Source organism: Carcharodon carcharias, chromosome 10, assembly GCF_017639515.1.
Source record: "Carcharodon carcharias isolate sCarCar2 chromosome 10, sCarCar2.pri, whole genome shotgun sequence".
Lineage (NCBI taxonomy): Eukaryota > Metazoa > Chordata > Chondrichthyes > Lamniformes > Lamnidae > Carcharodon > Carcharodon carcharias.
The window spans coordinates 145633479-145655899 of record NC_054476.1 but is presented as its reverse complement, the minus strand read 5'-3'; the positions used below and the strand labels follow the sequence as shown (position 1 = coordinate 145655899).

The 22421-nt window shown below is 48.6% G+C and overlaps 1 protein-coding gene across 1 annotated transcript in view; it reads right to left on the bottom strand.

Moving 5' to 3' along the window:
* Positions 1–1833: 1833 nt before the first annotated feature.
* ppm1da (protein phosphatase, Mg2+/Mn2+ dependent, 1Da) overlaps positions 1834–22421 on the bottom strand; it is a 33108-nt gene continuing 12520 nt past the window's right edge. The window contains exons 2-6 of the mRNA XM_041197813.1: positions 14770–15016; positions 13409–13533; positions 9691–9881; positions 5705–5944; positions 1834–4601 (exon numbers count right to left, since the gene is read on the bottom strand). Of these exons, the coding sequence (XP_041053747.1) occupies positions 4167–4601; positions 5705–5944; positions 9691–9881; positions 13409–13533; positions 14770–15016 (1238 nt within the window). The 3' untranslated portion in view covers positions 1834–4166. The remainder of the gene's footprint in view (positions 4602–5704; positions 5945–9690; positions 9882–13408; positions 13534–14769; positions 15017–22421) is intronic.

Here is a 22421-nt window from a genome sequence, read left to right as displayed (position 1 = left end):
TTTAATGTCAATCACCAAATTCTGGCCCTACCCAACAACACACTGGACTGCCCGTCAATCACCTGTGGTAACGGTCTTCCTGGCCTCACCCAATATTATTAAAGTTGAGCCTAGGTGGTTAAGGAACAGTTGGAGGCCATTCTGCCCCTAAAGCCTGTTCTGCCAATTCAGTCAGGGGAGTCTGACCTGTACCTTAATTCCATTTATCTGCCTTGGTTCCATAAACCTTTGATATTTTCAATTAACCGCCAGCCTCAACATCGTTTTGTGTTCCAGATTGCCACCAGTGTGTGAAAAAGTGCTTCTTGACATCACCCCTGAACAGCCTTGCTCTAATTTTAAGGTTCTGTCCCCTTATTCTGGAGTTCCCAACCCCACAAACACATCAGATGAAATAGTTTAATCATACGTACAAAATCCTGTCAAATCCTTTAATTATCATGTGTGCCTCAACTAGATAACCATTTAACCTTCCATATTCAATGGAATATATGCCTGGTTTAAGTGATCTGCCAGTATAACTGTTAGCCCCCATATTGTTTTGATAGATTTTGCTGCACCCTCTCCAAGGTCAACGTATCTTTCCTGATTGCATTGCCACTTACTTTTTCTCTTTGCCAGTTATCTCCATTCCTCCCTTGAAGATGCTGACTCCCAGCTGAGTATGCCAGATAACATCTTAGGAGTATAACCCAAATGCCATCCATAATGTACCAACCTGGATGCAGGATAGTTATATAGTGTTGGTTAGAACACAATAGTACTGTGAACACTTTAGTTTTTGTTATAAAAAGGCATAGAAGAACTAGAAATTGCACAGATGATGATTTACTAGTACTATAGCCAAACTATCAGGAAAGATTGGACATGGGGATATTTTCTCTAGGAAAAAAAATGGAGGCATTACCTGTTAAGAGGTCTTCAAGCTTATGAAAGGGTTTGATAGGGTAAATACAGAAGATGCAGCAATCAAAGGCAGCTCACTACCACCTTCTCAAGGGCAATAAATGCTGGCCTAGCCTGCAATGCCCACATCCTGTAAATGAATAAAAACCTTGCAGCTGAGACCACAACTGGAGCCATGAATAGGATAGTCATTAATAAATCCAATACGAAATTTAGGAGAGAATTCTTTCCCCCAAAGAGTGGTGAGAATATGGAACTTGTTAACACAATGACTAATTGAGATGAATAATATAGATGCTTTTAAGGGGGAAGCTAGATAAATAAACATACGGGAGACAGTAGTGGAATGATACATTGATGGGGTGAAACAAGAATAGGTGGAGGCTCATTTGGAGCAGAAACACTAGCGTAGAGGTGTTGGGCTGAAGGGTCTGTTTCTGTGCTGTCATTTCGATGCAATATAGTAATGTACGTTTGGAGCCAGAATCCTAGCTGATTGTATCTCCTCCCTAATACGGGGATGCAGTGGCTGATGGAAATACCAACTTGTGTGGGGCTTGTACAAGGACTTTCAACTTGCTGCGTTACTGTGAGAAAACACTGATTGAAGTAATTTTGGCTTGACAGACCATCTTCTGTAAAACAATTAGCAGTCAAACAGTTCTGATAGGTGGGTTTTCACTAGGTGTACTTTCAGGACAGCTAACAACAGTCAAAGGACAGCAACACTCACACCCTCCCTCCGGAATAAAATCCAACAACACCTCACAGTAAAGCTGCCCGTTTCAGTTCAAGAAAAGCCTCCTCTGTTAAGCAATCACACTCCTGATCAAAGCAAACAAGCGCCACACTGCTGTCACACTTGGGCAGAGTGACAAACGTTTGAAATGAAGTCCTGTTGCAGGAGTAAAGTAAGGATGACAGTGGTTCCAATAAGAGAGCAGTTATTTTATTTAGCAAAACAGTAGAGTAATGTTAGGCTAATACTCGGAAACAGAGCTTTCAAATATATATATATATATATATATACACACATATATATATATTAATACAAAATTAGTAAAACTCCCATAAGTAAATATAGCAGCACCATCAATGCAAGGGATTAAAGGTAACACGCCCTCTCAACAACAATGGAGAACAGGTTGCGCGACAAGGTTTGTGAAGCACCACATAAGATTAATTTCCCCTCTCACCCTGTTTCCCCAGCATTGTAAAAATAAAATTAAAAAGCTCTGGATTAGGAATAGGAGGCCATTCTACCCCTTCGGCCTTGTTGTGCCATTCATTGGATCACAGCCGAATCTAGATGGATCACTGCTCTGATCCCCTTCCCCTCCAGAGAGGGGAGATTTCTAATGCAGCGCAGCCAAAAGGTGTTCACAGACAGGAATTAACCTCATATCCCCAAGGCCCCCTCCTTTGCTCCAGCTCAAACCAATCAACATGTGTTTAAGTGCTTTTCCCTTCCTAGCCATGTTGGTTTTTAAATATACTCAAGACTGCATGGCGATCAGTTCGGAACCAAGAGTCTGGATGCCAGACTGCATATAGTTTAGCTAGAGCATGATGCCCTCTCATAACGTGTCATGCAGTTCATGGTACAGCCTTTTTGCCACATCTGTAACCTCAAAGCCAAGAGGGACCACGCCCAGCTTCCTGGGCAAAGTCCAAAGGACGATAAGAACAAAACACCCACTTGTGCGCCTGAAAACATAAATGTAAATTGTTCTGGCAGAGAAGTCACAAAGGATGAGCACTCTGATTGTTGAAAAACAGTAAGCACCCTCTTGCATTAAACTAGTTAAAAAAAGAGCACTGTGCACTAAAAGGAATACATGGCATTTAAACTCTGCCTTTAGCACACAGTGAAAATGTTTCCAAGTGTCTTGGGGAATTAATTTAAAACTATTATTTTTTGCAGCATGTGCATTTGTCTCCTGGAGAAATTCCCAGTCAAAATATGAATTGGCTCAAGACAAGGCAACAAGACTGATTAAAACAGATTCTTGTAGGCTTTTTAAAAAATTAAAAGGAAGCGTTTGCGCCTCACAATGGCAGAGCTGGGAAGACGAGAGCTGGACTCCTACTCCATAGCTCACTGGCTGACCTGCTGGATGCAGTTCTCATAGGCACCAAGAAATCCACCTCACTGGGGGCTCCTGGTCTCACTGTTAATCACACCCCAGCCATCCTCTCCCCTGCTCTTTCGATTTAAGCTCAACATCTGAATCGAATGCCATGAGACCAGATCTCTCTGCTGAAGCCCAAGTAACATGACACACATTGGGGAAGTAATAGAGCAATTAGTGGAACCAAACCACAGAGGAGCCAGCAAGGACAGGGACATGAATTCAAACACCGGCAATTGAGTCAATCTGCTTGCCTTTCTTCTCAATCCCAATCTCGAAATGTGCAAGTTACACCACGCCATGTCACCACACCTCCAATTGGCAGGATCAGACGAGCAGGGCCTGGAATATCGCAGTGAAACATTGGAGTGTGGCAATCCACAGTAATGACACAAATGAAGGGGAATCCACCCCCCCATTAGCTGAACAGTTACCCTAAACCACCAGTCCAGAACCACCGATTAACCGCATCGCACAAAGGTGCCAGCGTCATGGAAACCAGAGCAATTTTGCACACATTGTACACAGGCGCCAGGTCCAGCTGGCTTTGGTGATTGGCAGATTCCGACCTGCCACGCCAAACCATTCAGAAATTTGAAGCCGGTGATCGAACCTTTCCCTGGGATCGGCCGGTGTGGTCATAAAACAAAAACCATCTCCAGTTTGTGCCGGAATCCCATACGTCAGCCACAGGATAATGGGATGGGGAGGCAGGGGACATTACACCTAGTCAAGCACAAGATGTGAGGGGATGGGGAGAAATAACCTCGTCACTCGATTATCCAAAACATTATTGTTTCTTAAATCTTCCCAAGAGATCTCAGACAGAGAGCAAGAGGAGGAGGTAAGGGATGGTGCGAGTTATAAGAGCACACCGCGTTCCTGCAGGTCTGTGTACGGTGCAGGGGAATAAAATATCAAGTAAAACTGCTAAAACGCTGCAGAAATATTGCTATTTTACAAAATAAAAATGTACAGACAGCAACAGAATCAAGGGTTGATGGGGTCTTTTTTTGTTTGTCTTTACAGATTTTAAAATAATTAGTTAATAGGCATCAAGGGCCCTTAAGACCTCCACCTCACACCCCTCTCCACCCACAAGGAACAGGGGCCCTGATGCGCTCCACATCAGCACACACAGATAGTCTTTCTATGCTGCTGCAACAGTGGGTTCCTCAGTCTCCGCTGGCCCCTCAAGCTCCTGCGCATCGCTGGTTTCTCAGGGTTCCTGCGCCTGGAGGCAAGCGCTGGGCTCCCTGCCATTGACTTTGATGACCCCGTCGCCCCTCCCCCGCTGTTGCGCCCATGGCGGGGCTTTAGTCTCTTGGAGGCCGAGACCAGCGTTGCCCCATTCAGCTCCTCCAATGTCCTCTTGAAGCTTGTGTTGGCCCAGGCTGCCCTCCGCCCCTCCCCCACCCGGTTCTCGGCAGCCGTGCCCCCTGGCTTCATCAATGCAGTGACAACGGTGGGAGGTGACGAGCTCCTCCCGCACCGTGCATCTCTCCTCGTCAGCACAGGAACAAAACCGGAACAGAACCAGTGTGGAGATAAGTCATCAGAAGCCTGCAGGAAAGAGAAAACATGGAAGGAAGAAGATGGCAAAATTAATCAAAGAAAAGATTTGCATTGCTCTAACATCCCAGGATGTTTAAAGCACATTACAGCCAGTGAAGTGTTTCTGAAGTGCAGTCACTATTATCACTAGGAAACATGGCAGCCAATTTGTACATAGCAAGTTCCAACAAACAGCAATGTGATAATGACCAGATAATCTGTTTTTGTAGTGTTTGATAGAGGGATAAATACTGGCCAGGATATCAGAGAACTCCCCTGCTCCGCTTTGAATAGTGGCCATGGAATCTTTTGCATTCATCTGAGGGGGGCAGTTTCCGCCTTGGTTCAACATCTCACATGGCATCACCGGCGGCGCAGCGACCCCTGGGTCCTGTCCCGCCAACAGCGCAGCGATCCCTCAGCACTGAGGTATCAGCCTGATTATGGAGCTCAAGTCTCTAGAGTGGAGACACAAACCCACTTTTGACTCCAAAGCGAGTGCCAAAACCTGAGCCACAGCTGACATTCAAATTTGATAAATGGGATTTGCTGCAAGATGTTAAACACAGATATTCTTATTCAGCTTCAGTGCTCAATAGGTCAATGCAACAGGTAAAGCAGTTCCTCGCTTGCACCAGCTTTCACTGCTCCCTTAACTGCAATGCTACCAAGTTCAGGTGCAAAAGCAGCTCCTGAAGCCATTAAAGGTCCTCAGCCAGGCCTGTTTGTAAGAGAGATTGCGGGTCCCCTCTTTTGCCCCCTTGCTGCCAAACCTCAAGTAACCATATCAGCTAGGCGTGAGTTAAGATAATACTGGGCTGTTCAACCATGTGGGCATGGCTGCTGAGCTCCACCCCATCATCCCTTGTCTGAGATCTCACCTGAGTGAGTTGGAAAGTTGTAGGCTAGAGCAAGTTACAGCAATGAAGTTGGGGGAGGTGTGGATGCCAAAGCCACAGAGGGCTCCAGACACAACTGGACCACTACGAAGCGTGGATCACCAAGATTAGATCCAACACGGCAACTTGGCACTTTAAACCATTTAACTGCCCACGGGTCACAAGGAAAATCCCAAATTCCGCATGACACCCCACCCCCCCCCACCCCCATACCTTGAGCGATGGCATGGCGCAGGGAGATGGCGGGGTGAGACAGGACTCCTCCATCTGGTGGATCGAGCCGTTGGTCAGTTTCAGCCACAGCTCCTCAGCACAGAGCCGCTCACAGGCTTGTGAGGGTGGGTCGATGCAGATCACCACAGCGCTGGTATTGTCGGCACGCAGCATCCGTTGCCGCCACCGGCCCAGGGCACGGGTGACCAGGAGTCTGGCGCCTGTCGGTCCTGGCTCCTCCTGTCAGAACAGGAAAAGGAAGAATTTTTTAAAAATTGAAATAATTTTTTGCGCTCAAGCCCTGAATGGGATGATTGAGTTATTTCTCTCCTCCACCCTACATCACAAGGCTGGGATGATTTTACTTTGTATTAGGTAACTATCCACCAATCTGCATCGTGCTGGAGAAATAACCCTGCCTTTATCAGGGGACTTTACTCTCAATACAAGTTCCATTTGCTACAGAACATACAGACACTTGTTTAAAATCGATTCTGCTCTATTCCTTTCTCCCTCATTTATTTTTTTTAATTCTTTCATGGGATATGGGTGTCACTGGCAAGGCCAGCATTTGTTGCCCATCCCTAATTGCCCTTGAACTGAGTTTCTTCCTAGGCCATTACAGAGGGCAGTTAAGAGTCAACCACATTGCTGTGGGTCTGGAGTCACATGTAGACCAGACCAGATAAGGATGGCAGATTTCATTCTCTAAAGGACATTAGTAAATCAGATGGGTTTTTTTTACAACCATCAATGATAGTTTCATGGGCACCTTTACTAGCTTTCAATTCCAGATTTTATTAATTAATAATTCCACCAGCTACTGTGGCGGGATTTGAACCCATGTCCCCAGAGCATTAGTCTGCGCCTCTGGATTACCAATCCAGTGACATTGCCACTATGCCGCCACCTCCTCCTTTACATACGAACATATAAATTAGGAGGAGTAGGCCACTCAGCCCCTTGAGTCTGCTCCACCATTCAACAAGATCATGGCTGATCTGACTGTAACCTCAACTCCACATTACCGCCTACTCCTGATAACCTTCGCCCCCTTGTTAATCAAGAATCTATCCACCTCTCTGCCTTAAAAATATTCAAAGAATCTGCTACCACCACCTTTTGAGAAAGGGAGATCCAAAGACTCACAACCGCATGAGAGAAAAAAATTTTCATCGTTGTCTTAAATGAGCGACCCCTTATTTTTAAACAGTGACCCCCTAGTTCTCAATTCTCCCACAAGAGGAAACATCCTTTCCACATCCCACCCTGTCAAGACCCCTCAGGATCTCATATTTCAATAAAGTCACCCCTTACTCTTCTAAACTCCAACGGATACAAGCCTAGCTTTCCAACCTTTCTTCAGACAACCCGCCCATTCCAGTATTAGTCCAGTAAACCTTCCCTGAACTGCTTCCAATGCATTTATATCCTTCCTTAAAATAAGGAGACCAATATTGTACACAGTACTCCAGATGTGGTCTTACCAATGCCCTGTATAACTGAAGCATAACCTCTCTCCTTTGTATTCAAATCCCTTTAGCTAGCTTCCCCTTAAAATCCAACTATGCTTTTCAGCTCCTTAAAACCCACCTCTTTGATCAGGTTTTTGGTCATCTGCCTTATTATTCTCTCTCCATGTGTCTCTCTATCACATTTTGCTCAATAATGCTCCTGTGAAGCACCTTGGGATATATAAATGCCGTTGTTGTTCTTTGTGGAGTTCCACATTCTCAACTCTCTCTGGGAAAGATGTTTCTCTTCAATTCCTGACTGGATTTATTAGTGATTGTCTTATGTATCTGATCCTGAGTTCTGGTCTCCCCAGTGAGTAGAAACATCTTCTCTACGTCTATCCTTTTGATCACCTTCAGAATTTTAAAGGCCTCTGTCAGGTGATCAACCCAGTCTTTGTTTTTCTAGAAAAAAAGAGCCTCAGCCTATGCAGACTTTCCTGTTACAATCTTAGTTCTGGTATCATCCTTGTGAATCTTTTTTTGCACCTTCTCAAAGTGCCTCCATGTTCTTTTTTAAAAAAATATAGAGAGCAGAATTGTACACAGTATTCCAAGTGTGATCGAACCAAGTGGTTCTGTTAGAATCATATCTCTCAAGGCTGAATTTTTCTTTTACAAAATGGAAGGATTTGGCATGACCTGGACTTGTGGATGGCCAAGAGGTCATAAGTTCCCCTTGCAACTGTCAACAAGCAGGCCTCTTCCAAGAAATCACCTGAGCTATATGATACATCGAGGAGCTGTTTGTGTTGAACTGCAAAGTACTCTACTTAATGAAAAGCTGGGAGACAAAAAGACAATCACATGGGAGAGGAAAAAAACCTTTAAGTTGTGAACCTGCTTGTTTTGAGGGCAGTTGTTGAAGAATAAGCTGAGGAAGAAAGGCTACCTCGACTGGCTCCTTTGCCCAAAATGGTATGTGGCAATTAACCTGTGCCAGAGAACCCTCATCTGAGTGTAACTAGTCTGCATATGGGCCTGCAAAGCTGGACCAGTCAGTGAGAACTTCCAGCATCCACCATCCACCAGGACCTATCTTCACATGAGAGAACTCCAGGTCGACAGCACTGATACTCTGTGGACTTTATCCTTTATAACGCCCATCCTCCAAAGCCCTTTGCAGAGAGACTCTATCTGTTTGTCCTTTGTCTGTGTGTCAGTGTCTGCATGCATGCATGCATGCAAGTCTGTATGTGCATGCATGTGTGTGTGTGTGCGCGTGCACGCTGGGGGGGTGGGGGGAATTCTTTAGGAAGAGATAGATAGTTATACTTTCTGATTACAATTGTGTGTTAACCAGAACATGCAACTTGTTAAAAAAAAAGTTGTGTTTTAAAAATAATCATTCTGAGTTTTTGAAAGAAGCCTAGTCAGAGTCTCTTTCTTCTGGGTACAAGAGGTATAGGTAAACAATTGGCCATTTTGGTGAGAAAATTAAGCGTTTAAATTAACAGTACAGCCTGCGAAGTAGCGGGGCTTGATAATTCATGCACTCCTCCCATCCCGGTTGTAACAGTTCTCAAATATTTTTCAAATTGATTAATAATCATAGAGCCCAATATAAATTAAAATACTGTATGTGACCCGTAATAGGAAAGTGCTGCATGTAAAGAGGGTTTTAATAATACTTTTAGGTAAACATGTACTTACTTACGTGTCACTCTCAGCCCTCCCTCATGCAGTTCACCTCCTAGGTGAGACAGTCAGTCCTTTCTGTGCTGTACATGTCACAGTCACCTCCCATCTCGCATTTTCACACAATTTCATGTCTGCCCCCAACATCTGGAAAGTTTCCACCTACTCCCACAGATGTGCAGGCCCCAGTTTGAGAACCATTCACATTTTTCTTAACTCTTCCATGGGACATGGGAGTTGCTGGCTAGGCCAACATTTATTGCCCATTCTTAATTGCCCTGGAGAAGGTGGTGGTGAGCCGCCTTCTTGAACCACTGCAAGCCATGTGGGGTAGGGACACCCACAGTGCTTTTAGGGAGGGTGCTCCAGGATTTTGATCCAGCAAGCAGTGAAGGAACAGCGATATATTTCCAAGTCAGGATGCTGAGTAGCTTGAAGGGGAACTTCCAGGTGGTGGTGTTCCCATGTGTCTGCTGTCCCTGTCCTTCGAAGTGGTTAAGGTCATGGGTTTGGAAGGTGCTGTCTAAGGAACCTTGGTGAGTTTCTGCAGTGAATCTTGAAGATAGTGCGCACTGCTGTCACTGTGCGTCAATTTTGGACGGAGTGAATGTTTAAGGTGACACATGAGCTGCAAATCAAGCGGGCTGCTTTGTCCTGATCAGAACAGCCTAGTGCAGTACTCCAAATATGGTCCACCATGCAAAGTATTCAGTGCGGTCTAACCAAGAATTTATACAAGTTTAACATTACTCTTTTGTTTTTCAATTTTAAAACCATGCCCAGCAAAGGTGGGGATCTGTAGGAGAGGAGGGAGCAAAAACCCCAAGTTCTCACCAGTAGTCGTTTCCTGTCCTCATTGTCGTGGCAGATGGTCACTGCATCCTGGGCTGGGATCATGTTCCACAGGCCGTCACTGCCAAGGATAATGTACTTGTGGTCACGGCAGTTGATAGTGTGAACACTCGTGTCCGGTTCTGGTGAGACCACAAATTCACCACTGTAAAAATCGTAACTCCACAGATCACCTGCAAGAAAAAAAAAGACAACACAGTAAGCCCCCAGGAAGTCACTTAACAATTGTCCCACTGGCAGAGAGCAGCAAGCCCTGTTTAAAACCCCACTCTCTCACTACAAGTAGCCACAACAAAAAGTCCATCCCTTGGTCTCACTAACGCACCCCCCCGAAAAAAAAGGTCAGTCAGTACAGCGCGTACCCACATCTAACATCCATTTTAACAATTTCTTACTAATGTAGCTTGCTCCCATAGCAGCCACAATTTATACCACAATTTGCTACAACAACTTGCATTTATTTAGCACCTTTAACGCAGCAAAACACCTCAAGCATTTGACAAAAGCATTACCAAACAACATTTGACAGAAAAAAAGGAAAACTTTGGACAGGTGACCATACGATTGGTCAGAGATGGATTTCTTGGGGCAACTTAAAGGAGCAGAGAGAGGATTAGGAAAGGTTTAGGAAGGAACTCCAGTGTTTACAGCCTTAGCAGTTGAAGGCACAGCCATCAATGGTGAAGTGATTAACTTCTGCCTTGGGACATTTCAATTAGATAAAGACATTATGTAAATGCAAGCTTTTTTGTTGCTGCTGTATAGCATAAAGAAATACTCCAAAGGCGATTAAAATAGAAGCTCATCAGAGCAACATGCATTTGTTATTTTGCATCTTAAGCTCCATTAACTGTCATCAAGAATCCTGGTTTTGCTTTTTATATAGAGACGTGGCTCAGTGAGCAGCACTCCTACTCAGAGTCTGAAAGTTGTGTGTTTGAGTTCTGCTCCACAGAATTGAGCACAAAGCCTCAGGGCATAGCAGAAGAACGTAAAAAATAGGAGAAGACAACCATTCAGCCCATCAAGCCTGTTTCACCATTCATTACAATCATGGCTGATCTTCAGCTTCAACTCAATTTTCCCGCCTGCTCCCCATATCAAAATACATTCAATGACTGAGCATCCATTTCCATCTCGAGAGGAGAATTCCAAAACCCTTTGAGTGAAGAAATTTTTCCTTATCTCAGTCCTAAATGATCAGCCCCTTATCCTGAAACTGTGCCCCCGTTTTTTAGATTCCCCAGGTGGGGGAAACATCCTCTCAGTGTCTATCCTGTCAAGCCCCTTCAGAATCTTGTATGTTTCAATGAGATCACCTCTCATTCTTATAAACGCCAGAGAATATAGACTCAATTTAATCTGCTCATCATAGGACAACCCTCTCATCCCAGGAACCAATCTAATGAACGTTCACTGAACCTCCTCCAATATCCTTCCTTAACAAAGACGTGTAATGACCACAGCCGGTGTTAATCGCTGTGTAAACCAAATTCCAGAGGGAAACTTGGCTTATGGGCCATGCCCTTTTTTTTTGTATTCTGAAAATGAGAAGAGGAAGTACTGATATCAGCAGCAAGAGGTCCAGTAACACCTTTGGGATTTTAAAAATTAAGAAGTTTTACTAACAAAAATAAAACCAAACTTAAGCACACAACATTACAGATGCACAGTTAAACTTATTCTTACAAAACATTTCCCCAAGAAGACTCTCCATTTGGTCAGGCCCACAAGTAAGCACCTTCCAGGTAACACTCCCTTATAGATGTTCAACTTATTAAAAAAAAAGTTACATTACCCAAGGCAAACTGCTGTAGCTTCAATAAAGGCACACTACATGACCTGAACTCTACTCCACTCGGCTGTGAAAATCCAACCTTCAGAATAAAAACTGCTTTTTGCAGCCCAAAACTTTTCTGGCTTGACTGGATGGTCGATTAAAACCACATCCTATCTCAGCCACAGCTCCAGCTGCTACATCTCACAGCCCAACAGCTCAAACAGATCCAGCTCAAAACCACTACTCACAGTAGCTCTAAAATACATTTTTCCCTTTCTTCTCAGGCTCGATTGTTTCCACACCTCTTTGAAACTCAAATCCTTCCAAATTTAAAATGTTTCATGTTTCCATCTTGTCTTTGCTTTCAGGGTCAGTAAAATATAATATTTTCCTTTCTATTTACCTATGGAATTCCTGCAAGGTACAAACTCTGACACCTCTTTGATATTCAAGCAAATTCTCCACTTACCTAAAAATGCAAATGTTAGATCTAACCTATTCACTTCTACGTCAAACTTAACACCTCTATCCTTTTCATGGTTTAAGCCCCACAGGCAATCTGTCTCCTATTAATGTCTACCCAGCTAAATTAAATCATACACACACACAGCCTTTTCACAAAATAACACAATATTCCCCAAAAATACAAATAAACCAATTTCTCACAGAAGTAAACAACTAATGAAGTACTTCTGAAGTGTAATCATTGTAATGTAGGAAACGCGGCAGCCAATTTGCGCACAGCAAGCTCCCACAAACAGCAATGTGATAAATACCAGATAACCTGTTTTATTGATGATGCAGAATAAATATTGACCAGGACACTTGGGAGAATTTCCCTATTTATCCTCCGTTAACACCGGGGGATCTTTTACGTACATCTGAGAGCAGACGGGCCTCAGTTTAATGCCTCATCTGAAAGACAGCACCTCCCACCATGCAGCACTCCTTCAGTACTGGAATTGGGAATATCAGCCTGGATTATGGGGCTCTGGAGTAAAGCCTGAAATTTCTTACTCAAAGGCAAGAGAGTACTTTCACTAAGCCACGGCTGACACCTTTATAAAACAAAGTAAAATTAAGATAACTCAGGTTATGCAAAATTAAGGCTGACAATGAATTGTGAGATCCTGCTGTCACCACAGGAGGGCAACAGAATTGATGCAAAGGATGGACTGGCTGGTGCAATGTGCTGAATGTCCACCAGATGGTAGCAGTGCCCACACGCTAACCAGACAGCACTTTGTGTCAACACGGGCAAGTCTAGGCAAATTTTCCAGACAAGCCCTACATCTCTATTTTCCTGTCCTTTGATCATATCCCACACAAGCAATATGGGAAGCCTCAATTCGGATTTCAAAAGCACCTCCCTCCCTGCCAATAAACTTTTCCTTCAAGGGCAAGAAGGGGAAAGCCCAGTTTTATTCCTTGCCAATCCCCACTTTTTAAGCCCCTAACAGAGTAACCCTATCCTTGGCTGGAAGCGCCAAGAGGCCATTGTTGGTGTGCCAGCTTAGATAGCTATCCAACTGTGGTGGGCCTCACAGCCAAATCCGATCCTGTCCTCACCAAAGTTCCTGCCCACGCACCTTCAGGCAGAGATCACTGGGGATAGAAAGGAGGGGAGAGGCTAGGCTAATTTTATCCCATCAAAGTCAATGCACCAGAGGACACTGTACTGTCGTCTCACTTCCCCCACAGCAGCAGTGAGGAGCCAACTCTTTCCACTCACGTCCTTGTCAATCAAGGTTGTATTATGTAACTATCCGCCACTCACTGCATTTTAGTGGCTTTTAATCAGGAAGACTTTGCTGTAGCTTCGCTCACACGTGCTGTTTGCTGTACTTCAGACAGACTCTGTCACAGGTCCCGTCGCCAACTCATTATTGACACACCACCATGTCCCTCCCATTAACTCACCCAGTGCTCTGGCCACAGCTAGGAAAGGGATTTGGTCGATCACAGTACTGCGCCTCACGGGGCCGTTGTGGGTCAGTCGCGGTCTCTTCCACACCACACGGTTCACTCCGGACTTGTTGATAACACTGTTGGGGAAACAGAACTGAATTAAAACCACTTCAGACTCTGTTCAGACGCAGAGCCTTGGGGAGGGAGAAAGTGTCCGAAAGAGGGAGGGACGGAGACAGAGAGAGGGATGGGGAGTGTGTCTGACAGAGTGACGCAAAAGCAAGGCAGGAGAGGGAGGGAGGGAGGGGAGTCCCATAGAGAGCAAGAGCTCTGAGAAAGTCCTCAAAGTCCTCTTCCCAACTCAGAGAAGGAATTGAGAGCAGGAAACAACTGGTTGCTCCATTCTTATTTCAGTGCTGGAGGAAAGGGATGGGTAGAGGGACTAATTGGATAGTTCTTTCAAAGACATAAGTGTAATGAGTGGAATGGCCTCCTTCTGTATTGTAGCTGTGCTATAGTAAGCCTGTTTCACACACCACGAGAGCCTGCAGCATTATAACTAAATGCTACTTCCTACACTCCCTGCCCCAGCAGTTCAGGTAATCCCCTGCGAGAGGCAAGAAAGGTCCCAGCAATCAGCCGGTTAATGGGAGTTTGGGATATGTTGGTTGAAGGGAGGAACAGGAAAAGGGTGGCGGCACGAGGGACATGGGGCATCAACCAGGGAACATTTCCCCATATTGTACAGCCCATTCTTCACGGAAACTGGGGGGTGGGGGTGCGCGCTGATGAAGGACATTCCCCATCACCCTGCCCACTACCCAAAAAGCAGCAGCTGGGAGTGAAACTGCAGTTTCAGTCTCAATGATCTGGATCTCCAACCACCTTGGCCGACCAGTCTTGTTCCACACAAGCTGTGATGGCTGAAAGCAGGCCAGAAACATAAATCCCCAGAATTCATCAGATTGCAACCGTCAGCCACTGGCCTTCTCACGAGCACAGTGCCAGAGTCGTCACCCAGTCCAATGGGTGCACAGCAACCCCCGGGACCCCACACTCTGGGTTCTGATGCTGCATCAGCTCTGGGACTTCAGCCCCAGGAACCAGTTAAAGCAGCTGCTGAAACAAACCTGACTGCGACAGGCAAAGTACAAGGGTGGGGGCCACACTACGACCATGTCTGACGCATTCCCAACCGTTCTACTTTTCAGAGGCAGCTTCAATGCAGACATTGCCCTCCTGCCACCTTTTCCATCGCTATTCCCTTAGCTCCAGGGTAACCACCCACCCACCCCCCCTCCGAACACCAAGAGACTGACGCCAATCAGCACCCGCTCCCACTGTCTCCCCACCCCCGACCCCACGGCACTTACCTCCCTCCGAGCCCCTCGATCCGCTCCTTCTCCTTGGGGAGCTCGGGCTTATGATCCTGCGTCACCTCCAAGGCCTGGACCACGCTGTCCTTCTCACTCCGTCCTTCACTGGAGCCATCGTGTGCGCCCAGCACCACCCCAGAGTCTCCCACATGGGCCACGTACATCTTGTTGCGACAGATAATGACGACGCTGGCCGTGGTACCGGATGTGCTTGGCAGTCCGGTCATTGTCTTCGGCCACTCCGCTGTGGGCATGAGGCAGGAGGGATGCCAGGGAGAGAGAAGAGAGAGAGCACAGTGAGGGGCAGGAAGAGAAGCTGTTATGTGAGTCGTGTCATGGCCAGTGTAACCATCGTCCATTAGCCCATAGAGATCGCAACCCCCACACTCCAATTCAATTCAGTCCTCCCACACCTACCCCCTTCAATCAAACATTGCAAAGGCCCGAAGAGCCACCCCTCAGTAACACAGGGGCCCAAAGAGCCACCCCTCAGTAACACAGGGGCCCAAAGAGCCACCCCTCAGTAACACAGGGGCCCAAAGAGCCACCCCTCAGTAACACAGGGGCCCAAAGAGCCATCCCTCAGTAACACAGGGGCCCAAAGAGCCACCCCTCAGTAACACAGGGGCCCAAAGAGCCATCCCTCAGTAACACAGGGGCCCAAAGAGCCATCCCTCAGTAACACAGGGGCCCAAAGAGCCATCCCTCACTAACACAGGGGCCCAAAGAGCCACCCCTCAGTAACACAGGGGCCCAAAGAGCCACCCCTCAGTAACACAGGGGCCCAAAGAGCCACCCCTCAGTAACACAGGGGCCCAAAGAGCCACCCCTCAGTAACACAGGGGCCCAAAGAGCCATCCCTCAGTAACACAGGGGCCCAAAGAGCCATCCCTCAGTAACACAGGGGCCCAAAGAGCCATCCCTCAGTAACACAGGGGCCCAAAGAGCCATCCCTCAGTAACACAGGGGCCCAAAGAGCCATCCCTCAGTAACACAGGGGCCCAAAGAGCCATCCCTCAGTAACACAGGGGCCCAAAGAGCCATCCCTCAGTAACACAGGGGCCCAAAGAGCCATCCCTCAGTAACACAGGGGCCCAAAGAGCCATCCCTCAGTAACACAGGGGCCCAAAGAGCCATCCCTCAGTAACACAGGGGCCCAAAGAGCCACCTCTCAGTAACACAGGGGCCCAAAGAGCCACCCCTCAGTAACACAGGGGCCCAAAGAGCCACCCCTCAGTAACACAGGGGCCCAAAGAGCCACCCCTCAGTAACACAGGGGCCCAAAGAGCCATCCCTCAGTAACACAGGGGCCCAAAGAGCCATCCCTCAGTAACACAGGGGCCCAAAGAGCCATTCCTCAGTAACACAGGGGCCCAAAGAGCCACCTCTCAGTAACACAGGGGCCCAAAGAGCCACCCCTCAGTAACACAGGGGCCCAAAGAGCCACCCCTCAGTAACACAGGGGCCCAAAGAGCCATCCCTCAGTAACACAGGGGCCCAAAGAGCCATCCCTCAGTAACACAGGGGCCCAAAGAGCCATCCCTCAGTAACACAGGGGCCCAAAGAGCCAACTCTCAGTAACACAGGGGCCCAAAGAGCCACCCCTCAGTAACACAGGGGCCCAAAGAGCCACCCCTCAGTAACACAGGGGCCCAAAGAGCCACCCCTCAGTAACACAGGGGCCCAAAGAGCCACCCCTCAGTAACACAGGGGCCCAAAGAGCCACCCCTCAGTAACACAGGGGCCCAAAGAGCCATCCCTCAGTAACACAGGGGCCCAAAGAGCCATCCCTCAGTAACACAGGGGCCCAAAGAGCCATCCCTCACTAACACAGGGGCCCAAAGAGCCATCCCTCAGTAACACAGGGGCCCAAAGAGCCACCCCTCAGTAACACAGGGGCCCAAAGAGCCATCCCTCAGTAACACAGGGGCCCAAAGAGCCACCCCTCAGTAACACAGGGGCCCAAAGAGCCACCCCTCAGTAACACAGGGGCCCAAAGAGCCACCCCTCAGTAACACAGGGGCCCAAAGAGCCACCCCTCAGTAACACAGGGGCCCAAAGAGCCACCCCTCAGTAACACAGGGGCCCAAAGAGCCACCCCTCAGTAACACAGGGGCCCAAAGAGCCATCCCTCAGCAACACAGGGGCCCAAAGAGCCATCCCTCAGCAACACAGGGGCCCAAAGAGCCATCCCTCAGCAACACAGGGGCCCAAAGAGCCATCCCTCAGCAACACAGGGGCCCAAAGAGCCACCCCTCAGTAACACAGGGGCCCAAAGAGCCATCCCTCAGTAACACAGGGGTTGGCCACAACTTTACCGCGGCAACATTTTCACCTCCAAGTTTAAAAGGCAGGATTCAAGACCCACTCCATAGACTCCAGCCTCACAATCCACACCTACAGAACCAGCAGCAGCACTGGGGGTCCGCCCTGTCCGAGGATCTGCAGTGAGGGGGCACCGCCCTGTCCGAGGGTCTGCAGTGAGGGGGCACCGCCCTGTCCGAGGGTCTGCAGTGAGGGGGCACCGCCCTGTCCGAGGGGCCGCCCTGTCCGAGGGGCCGCACTGAGGGTCCGCACTGAGGGGGCACCGTCCTGAGGGGGCACCGTCCTGTCCGAGGGTCCGCACCAAGGGGGCACCGCCCTGTCCGAGGGGCCGCACTGAGGGGCCACCGCCCTGTCCGACGGTCCGCACCATGGGGGCACCGCCCTGTCCGAGGGGCCGCACTGAGGGGGCACCGTCCTGTCCGAGGGTCCGCACCATGGGGGCACCGCCCTGTCCGAGGGGCTGCACTGAGGGTCCGCCCTGTCCGAGGGTCCGCCCTGTCCGAGGGGGCACCGCCCTGTCCGAGGGTCTGCCCTGAGGGGGCACCGTCCTGTCCAAGGGTCCGCACTGAGGGTTCGCCCTGTCCGAGGGTCCACACTGAGGGTTCGCCCTGTCCGAGGGTCCACACTGAGGGGGCACCGCCCTGTCCGAGGGGGCACCGCCCTGTCCGAGGGTCCACACTGAGAGGGCACCGCCCTGTCCGAGGGGCTGCACTGAGGGTCCGCCCTGTCCGAGGGTCCGCCCTGTCCGAGGGGGCACCGCCCTGTCCGAGGGGTCGCCCTGTCCGAGGGGGCACCGCCCTGTCCGAGGGGCCGCCCTGTCTGAGGGGGCACCACCTTGTCCGAGGGTCCGCACTGAGGGGGCACCGCCCTGTCCGAGGGTCCGCACTGAGGGTTCGCCCTGTCCGAGGGTCCGCACTGAGGGGGCACCGCCCTGTCCGAGGGTCCGCACTGAGGGGGCACCGCCCTGTCCGAGGGGCCGCACTGTCTGAGGGGGCACCGCCCTGTCCGAGGGGCCGCACTGTCTGAGGGGGCACCGCCCTGTCCGAGGGGCCGCACTGAGGGGGCACCGCCCTGTCCGAGGGTCCGCACTGAGGGGGCACCGCCCTGTCCGAGGGTCCGCACTGAGGGGGCACCGCCCTGTCCGAGGGGCCGCTGTCCTGCTGGAGGCGCCTTTCTGGGACGAAATGTTAAACCTGGGTTCCGTATGCACTCAGGTGGTCAAAATAAATCCCATGGCCACTATTTCAAAGAAGAGTGGAGAGATTATCAGGTCAGTGTCACATTGCTGTTTGTGGGAGTTTGCTGTGCATAGATTTGCTGCCACATTTCCTACATTGCAGCACTTCAAAAGTACTTTATTGGCTGTAAAGCATTTGAGATGTCAAGAAGGTAGGAAAGGTTCTATAAAAATGCAAATTGTTTCTATACTTGAGAGTTACTGTTGTTACAGTCCCAGCTGATGCTACTACTGGACAAGCATGATCCCAGGGTGTAACACAGCTTGATAGATCCTAACTTTTTTTTATTTAGAAATGTGGAGTGGCTACTGAACAGTCACAGGAATCAGCTGATGAACTGTTAACAGAAGAATAAAACGTTGCTTAAACAAGAAAAGATGAACTATATTACAATCCTCCTTCACCCACAACGATACCTTTATTGATATACAGACTTGTAAGGTAACACAAGTTACAAAAGTTATACTCTAATGTACACAGTCCATGTAAACCCATGGCACCCTGTGGTCAGACAGACCACACTCTGAAACCAAGCGACAGGTGCCACCTCAACCAGATGCTGTGGATCTCTCAACTCCCCCCACTCGCTTGTCACACTGTAAGCCAACCGGTCTCACTGCATTGTCTTTCACACGAGGATTTCCAATCTCCACTGTGCAAGAACTCTATTTGAAACCTTCTCTCAGACACCTCCCACAAGGGTCTAATTCCAGGGTTTCAAACTCGCCTCCCGATGTCCCTATCACCTGGATCATCACATGCATTCAAGCTTTCCTCCACGGACTCTCTCTCCGACATAGCCATGCCAACAGTACACCACTGCTTCACATGCCCACAGTAAAGAGCTACAGACATTCAGCTGTCCCCTTGGACCTTCTGGCTTCCTGCATGCCTATATTGCTTTAAATCTGTGTCCTGCAGCTTTCATCTCCTTAAGCTTGCAGCCTTCCTCTCTGCTCCTTACTGTCACTTCCAGAGAACAAGACCTTTTCCTATGGTCTCCCATTCTTCCTTTGACTAGAATGTCCTCTTGGGACCTCTCCTTTTTGTCTCACTCCTTGGCCTTGGGACCTTTCGGTTCTTTTAGGAAATCTACTCTCTGTAGTTCCCTTTCCCGGCAGCCTGCTTCTCTAGCGTCACGGCTTCAACTTCAGTTTGGGACTTGCTCTCTGTCCCTCAGCTGACCAGGGCTCTCTGGTAGATGCTTCAGGTGGAACTCCAACGGCGTTTGCTGGGGCGGTGGGAGGTGTGTGTGTGTGTGTGTGTGATGTTGGGGCCTCTCTCTGTGGAACCCTATTGCTAAACAGCAGCAGTGTTTGTCTCCCCCACCTGTGTTTGCTTTAACTTCTCTTCAAGGGTCGTAAAAATCTCATTAGAAATGCAGGCATACAAATAAAGCTTTAGACCTGCTGTCTCCGCTCTAAAATGAAACTAGATCCCAGGCTTCATCTTTTAACCCACAGATTAAAAAAAAACAAAGGTATACCCTATTCCTAACACACCCAAGTACACATATAACTTACTTCAACTATATCTATTCCCTAACACTGCTGAGGGGATGCCAGCACTTGCCTTCCCGTAATCAGAGCCATGTCCCTATGCTCATTGTCCCAGCACTGTACACCTAAGCACAGATCCCCAATTCACTCATCAGGAAAATATACATGCAGCCCCTCGTCCCCACTCCCACCCTGTGGGTTAATACACACAGGCACCCAATTCTTAATAGGCCAGCAGAGCCCATCAGAAGAGGTCAAGTCAGCTCCTGACATCATTACAGCCTTGGTCCAAACATGGACAAAAGAGCTGAACTCCAGAGGTGAGGTGAGAGTGACTGCCCTTGACATCAAGGCAGCATTTGACCGAGTGTGGCATCAAGGAGCCCGAGCAAAACTGGAGTCACTGGGAATCAGGGGGAAACATCTGCACTGGTCGGAGTCATGCCTGGCACAAAGGAAGATGAATGTTGTTCTTGGAGATCAATCATCTCAGTTCCAGGACATCACTGCAGGAGTTCCTCAGGGTAGTGTCCTCGGCCCAACCATCTTCAGCTGCTTCACCAATGACCTTCCTTCCATCATAAGGTCAGAAGTGGAAATGTTCACTGATGATTGCACAATGTTCAGCACCATTCGTGACTCCTCAGATACTGAAGTAGCCCATGTCCAAATGCAGCAGACCTGCATAATATCCAGACATGGGCTGACATGTGGCAAGTAACATTCGGACCACACAAGTTCCAGGCAATGACCATCTTCAACAAGAGAGAATCTAAACATTGCTCCTTGACATTCAATGGCATTACCATCGATAATCCCCCACTATCATCAAACTGGGGGTTACCACTGACTAGAAACTGAACTGGATCAGCCATACAAATACTATGGCTACAAGAACAGGACAGAGGCTGGGAATTCTACAGTGAGCAACTCACCTCCTGACTCCCCAAAGCCTGTCCACTATCTACAAGGCACAAGTCAGGACTGTGATGGAATACTCCCCACTTGCCTGGATGAGTGCAGCTCCCACAACCCTCAAGAAGCTCGACACCATCCAGGACAAAGTAGCCCGCTTGACTGGCACCCTGTCCACAAATATTCAGTCCTTCCGCCACTGACGCACAGTAGCAGCAGTGTGTACCATCTACAAGATGCACTGCAGGAATTCATCAAGGCTCCTTAGACAGCACCTTCCAAACCCGCGACCTCTACCATGTGAAAGGACAAGGGCAGCAGATAGATGAGAACGCCACCACCTGGAAGTTCCCTTCTAAGACACTCACCATCCTGACTTGGAAATATATCACCGTTCCTTCACTGTCGCTGGGTCAAAATTCTGGAACTCCCTCCCTAACAGCACTGTGGGTGTACCTACACCACATGGATGGCAGTGCTTCAAGACAGCTCACCACCACCTTCTCAAGGGCAGTTAGGGATGGGCAATAAATGTTGGCTCAGCCAGCGAAGCCCACATCTTAGCGAGTATAAAAAAGTGCACACCTTACTCTGACATAGCGTGCACCACCATCCCTCGCGTTGACGCCCTCATTTCACCATTGCATTGCTCCAACTAACTGAAGCGAAGGCCCTCAGTAAAATAATGAAAACAAAGGACCCCACCCTCAGAAACTTGACACCATAAACGGCTCTGAAAAACCACATCCCTGTTACTCTACTCACTGTGGCCAGATGAGGGCTGTTTGATAATCTCTCTAAGGCAGAGACCTTGCCTCATTCAGCATCAACCAGAGCTTCCCCTGCTCAGCCACATGTACCACGCAAGGTTCAGGACTACATGCCCCAGGACTGGGCTACATAAGCTGTTCTCACAAAGTTAAACCTGACAGCATGGGTTTAGCACATTCTCTCTCAACTGAGAGTTCACATGGTCTGAGTCCCCAGTCTAGCCTGGAGCACAAAATCCAGGCTGACACTCCCAGTGAGGTACTGGGGGAGCGCTGGACTGTCGGAGGGTCAGTACTGGGGGAGTGCCTGACTGTCACAGAACACACCTCAAACCCTACAAACTAATGACAGCCGCACCTCTCGATACAGTTAGCCAGGCGGCGTGCCAAACATCGCCAACTGCAACGTAGTCACTGACCTGGGTGAAGTCCTAGGTTTCAACCTTCCACGGAAAACATGGACAACCCTCAACCGCTTGAGGATGGCCCAGGAAAGATGTGGTCGCTTGCTACACGTGGAACATGAGGAGCAGTACAAACTGTGACTGTGGCCATCCAAGTCAGATCATTGCCCAAATACTGAACTCCTCCCCGAGAGTCTTGGTGCCGTCACAACCATTTGCACTGCGTCAGCTGAACCTGTTGAATGGATTGTTTACCTTAATATCGAACTATAACCGTTTCCCCAACCACAAAAAATCTTATGGATAAGCTGCTGAATCAAGTAGCTGCCTGCTCTCAGATGGGTGTTAAAGATCCCACAGCCTCGATGTCCTGACCTAATATTTACCTCTCAGATTAAAATCAGTATCAGATGATCTGATCATTATCACATTGCTCTCTCAATGCCCTATGCTCACTGACCTGGATTGGCTCCCGGTCAAGCAATGTTTCCATTTTAA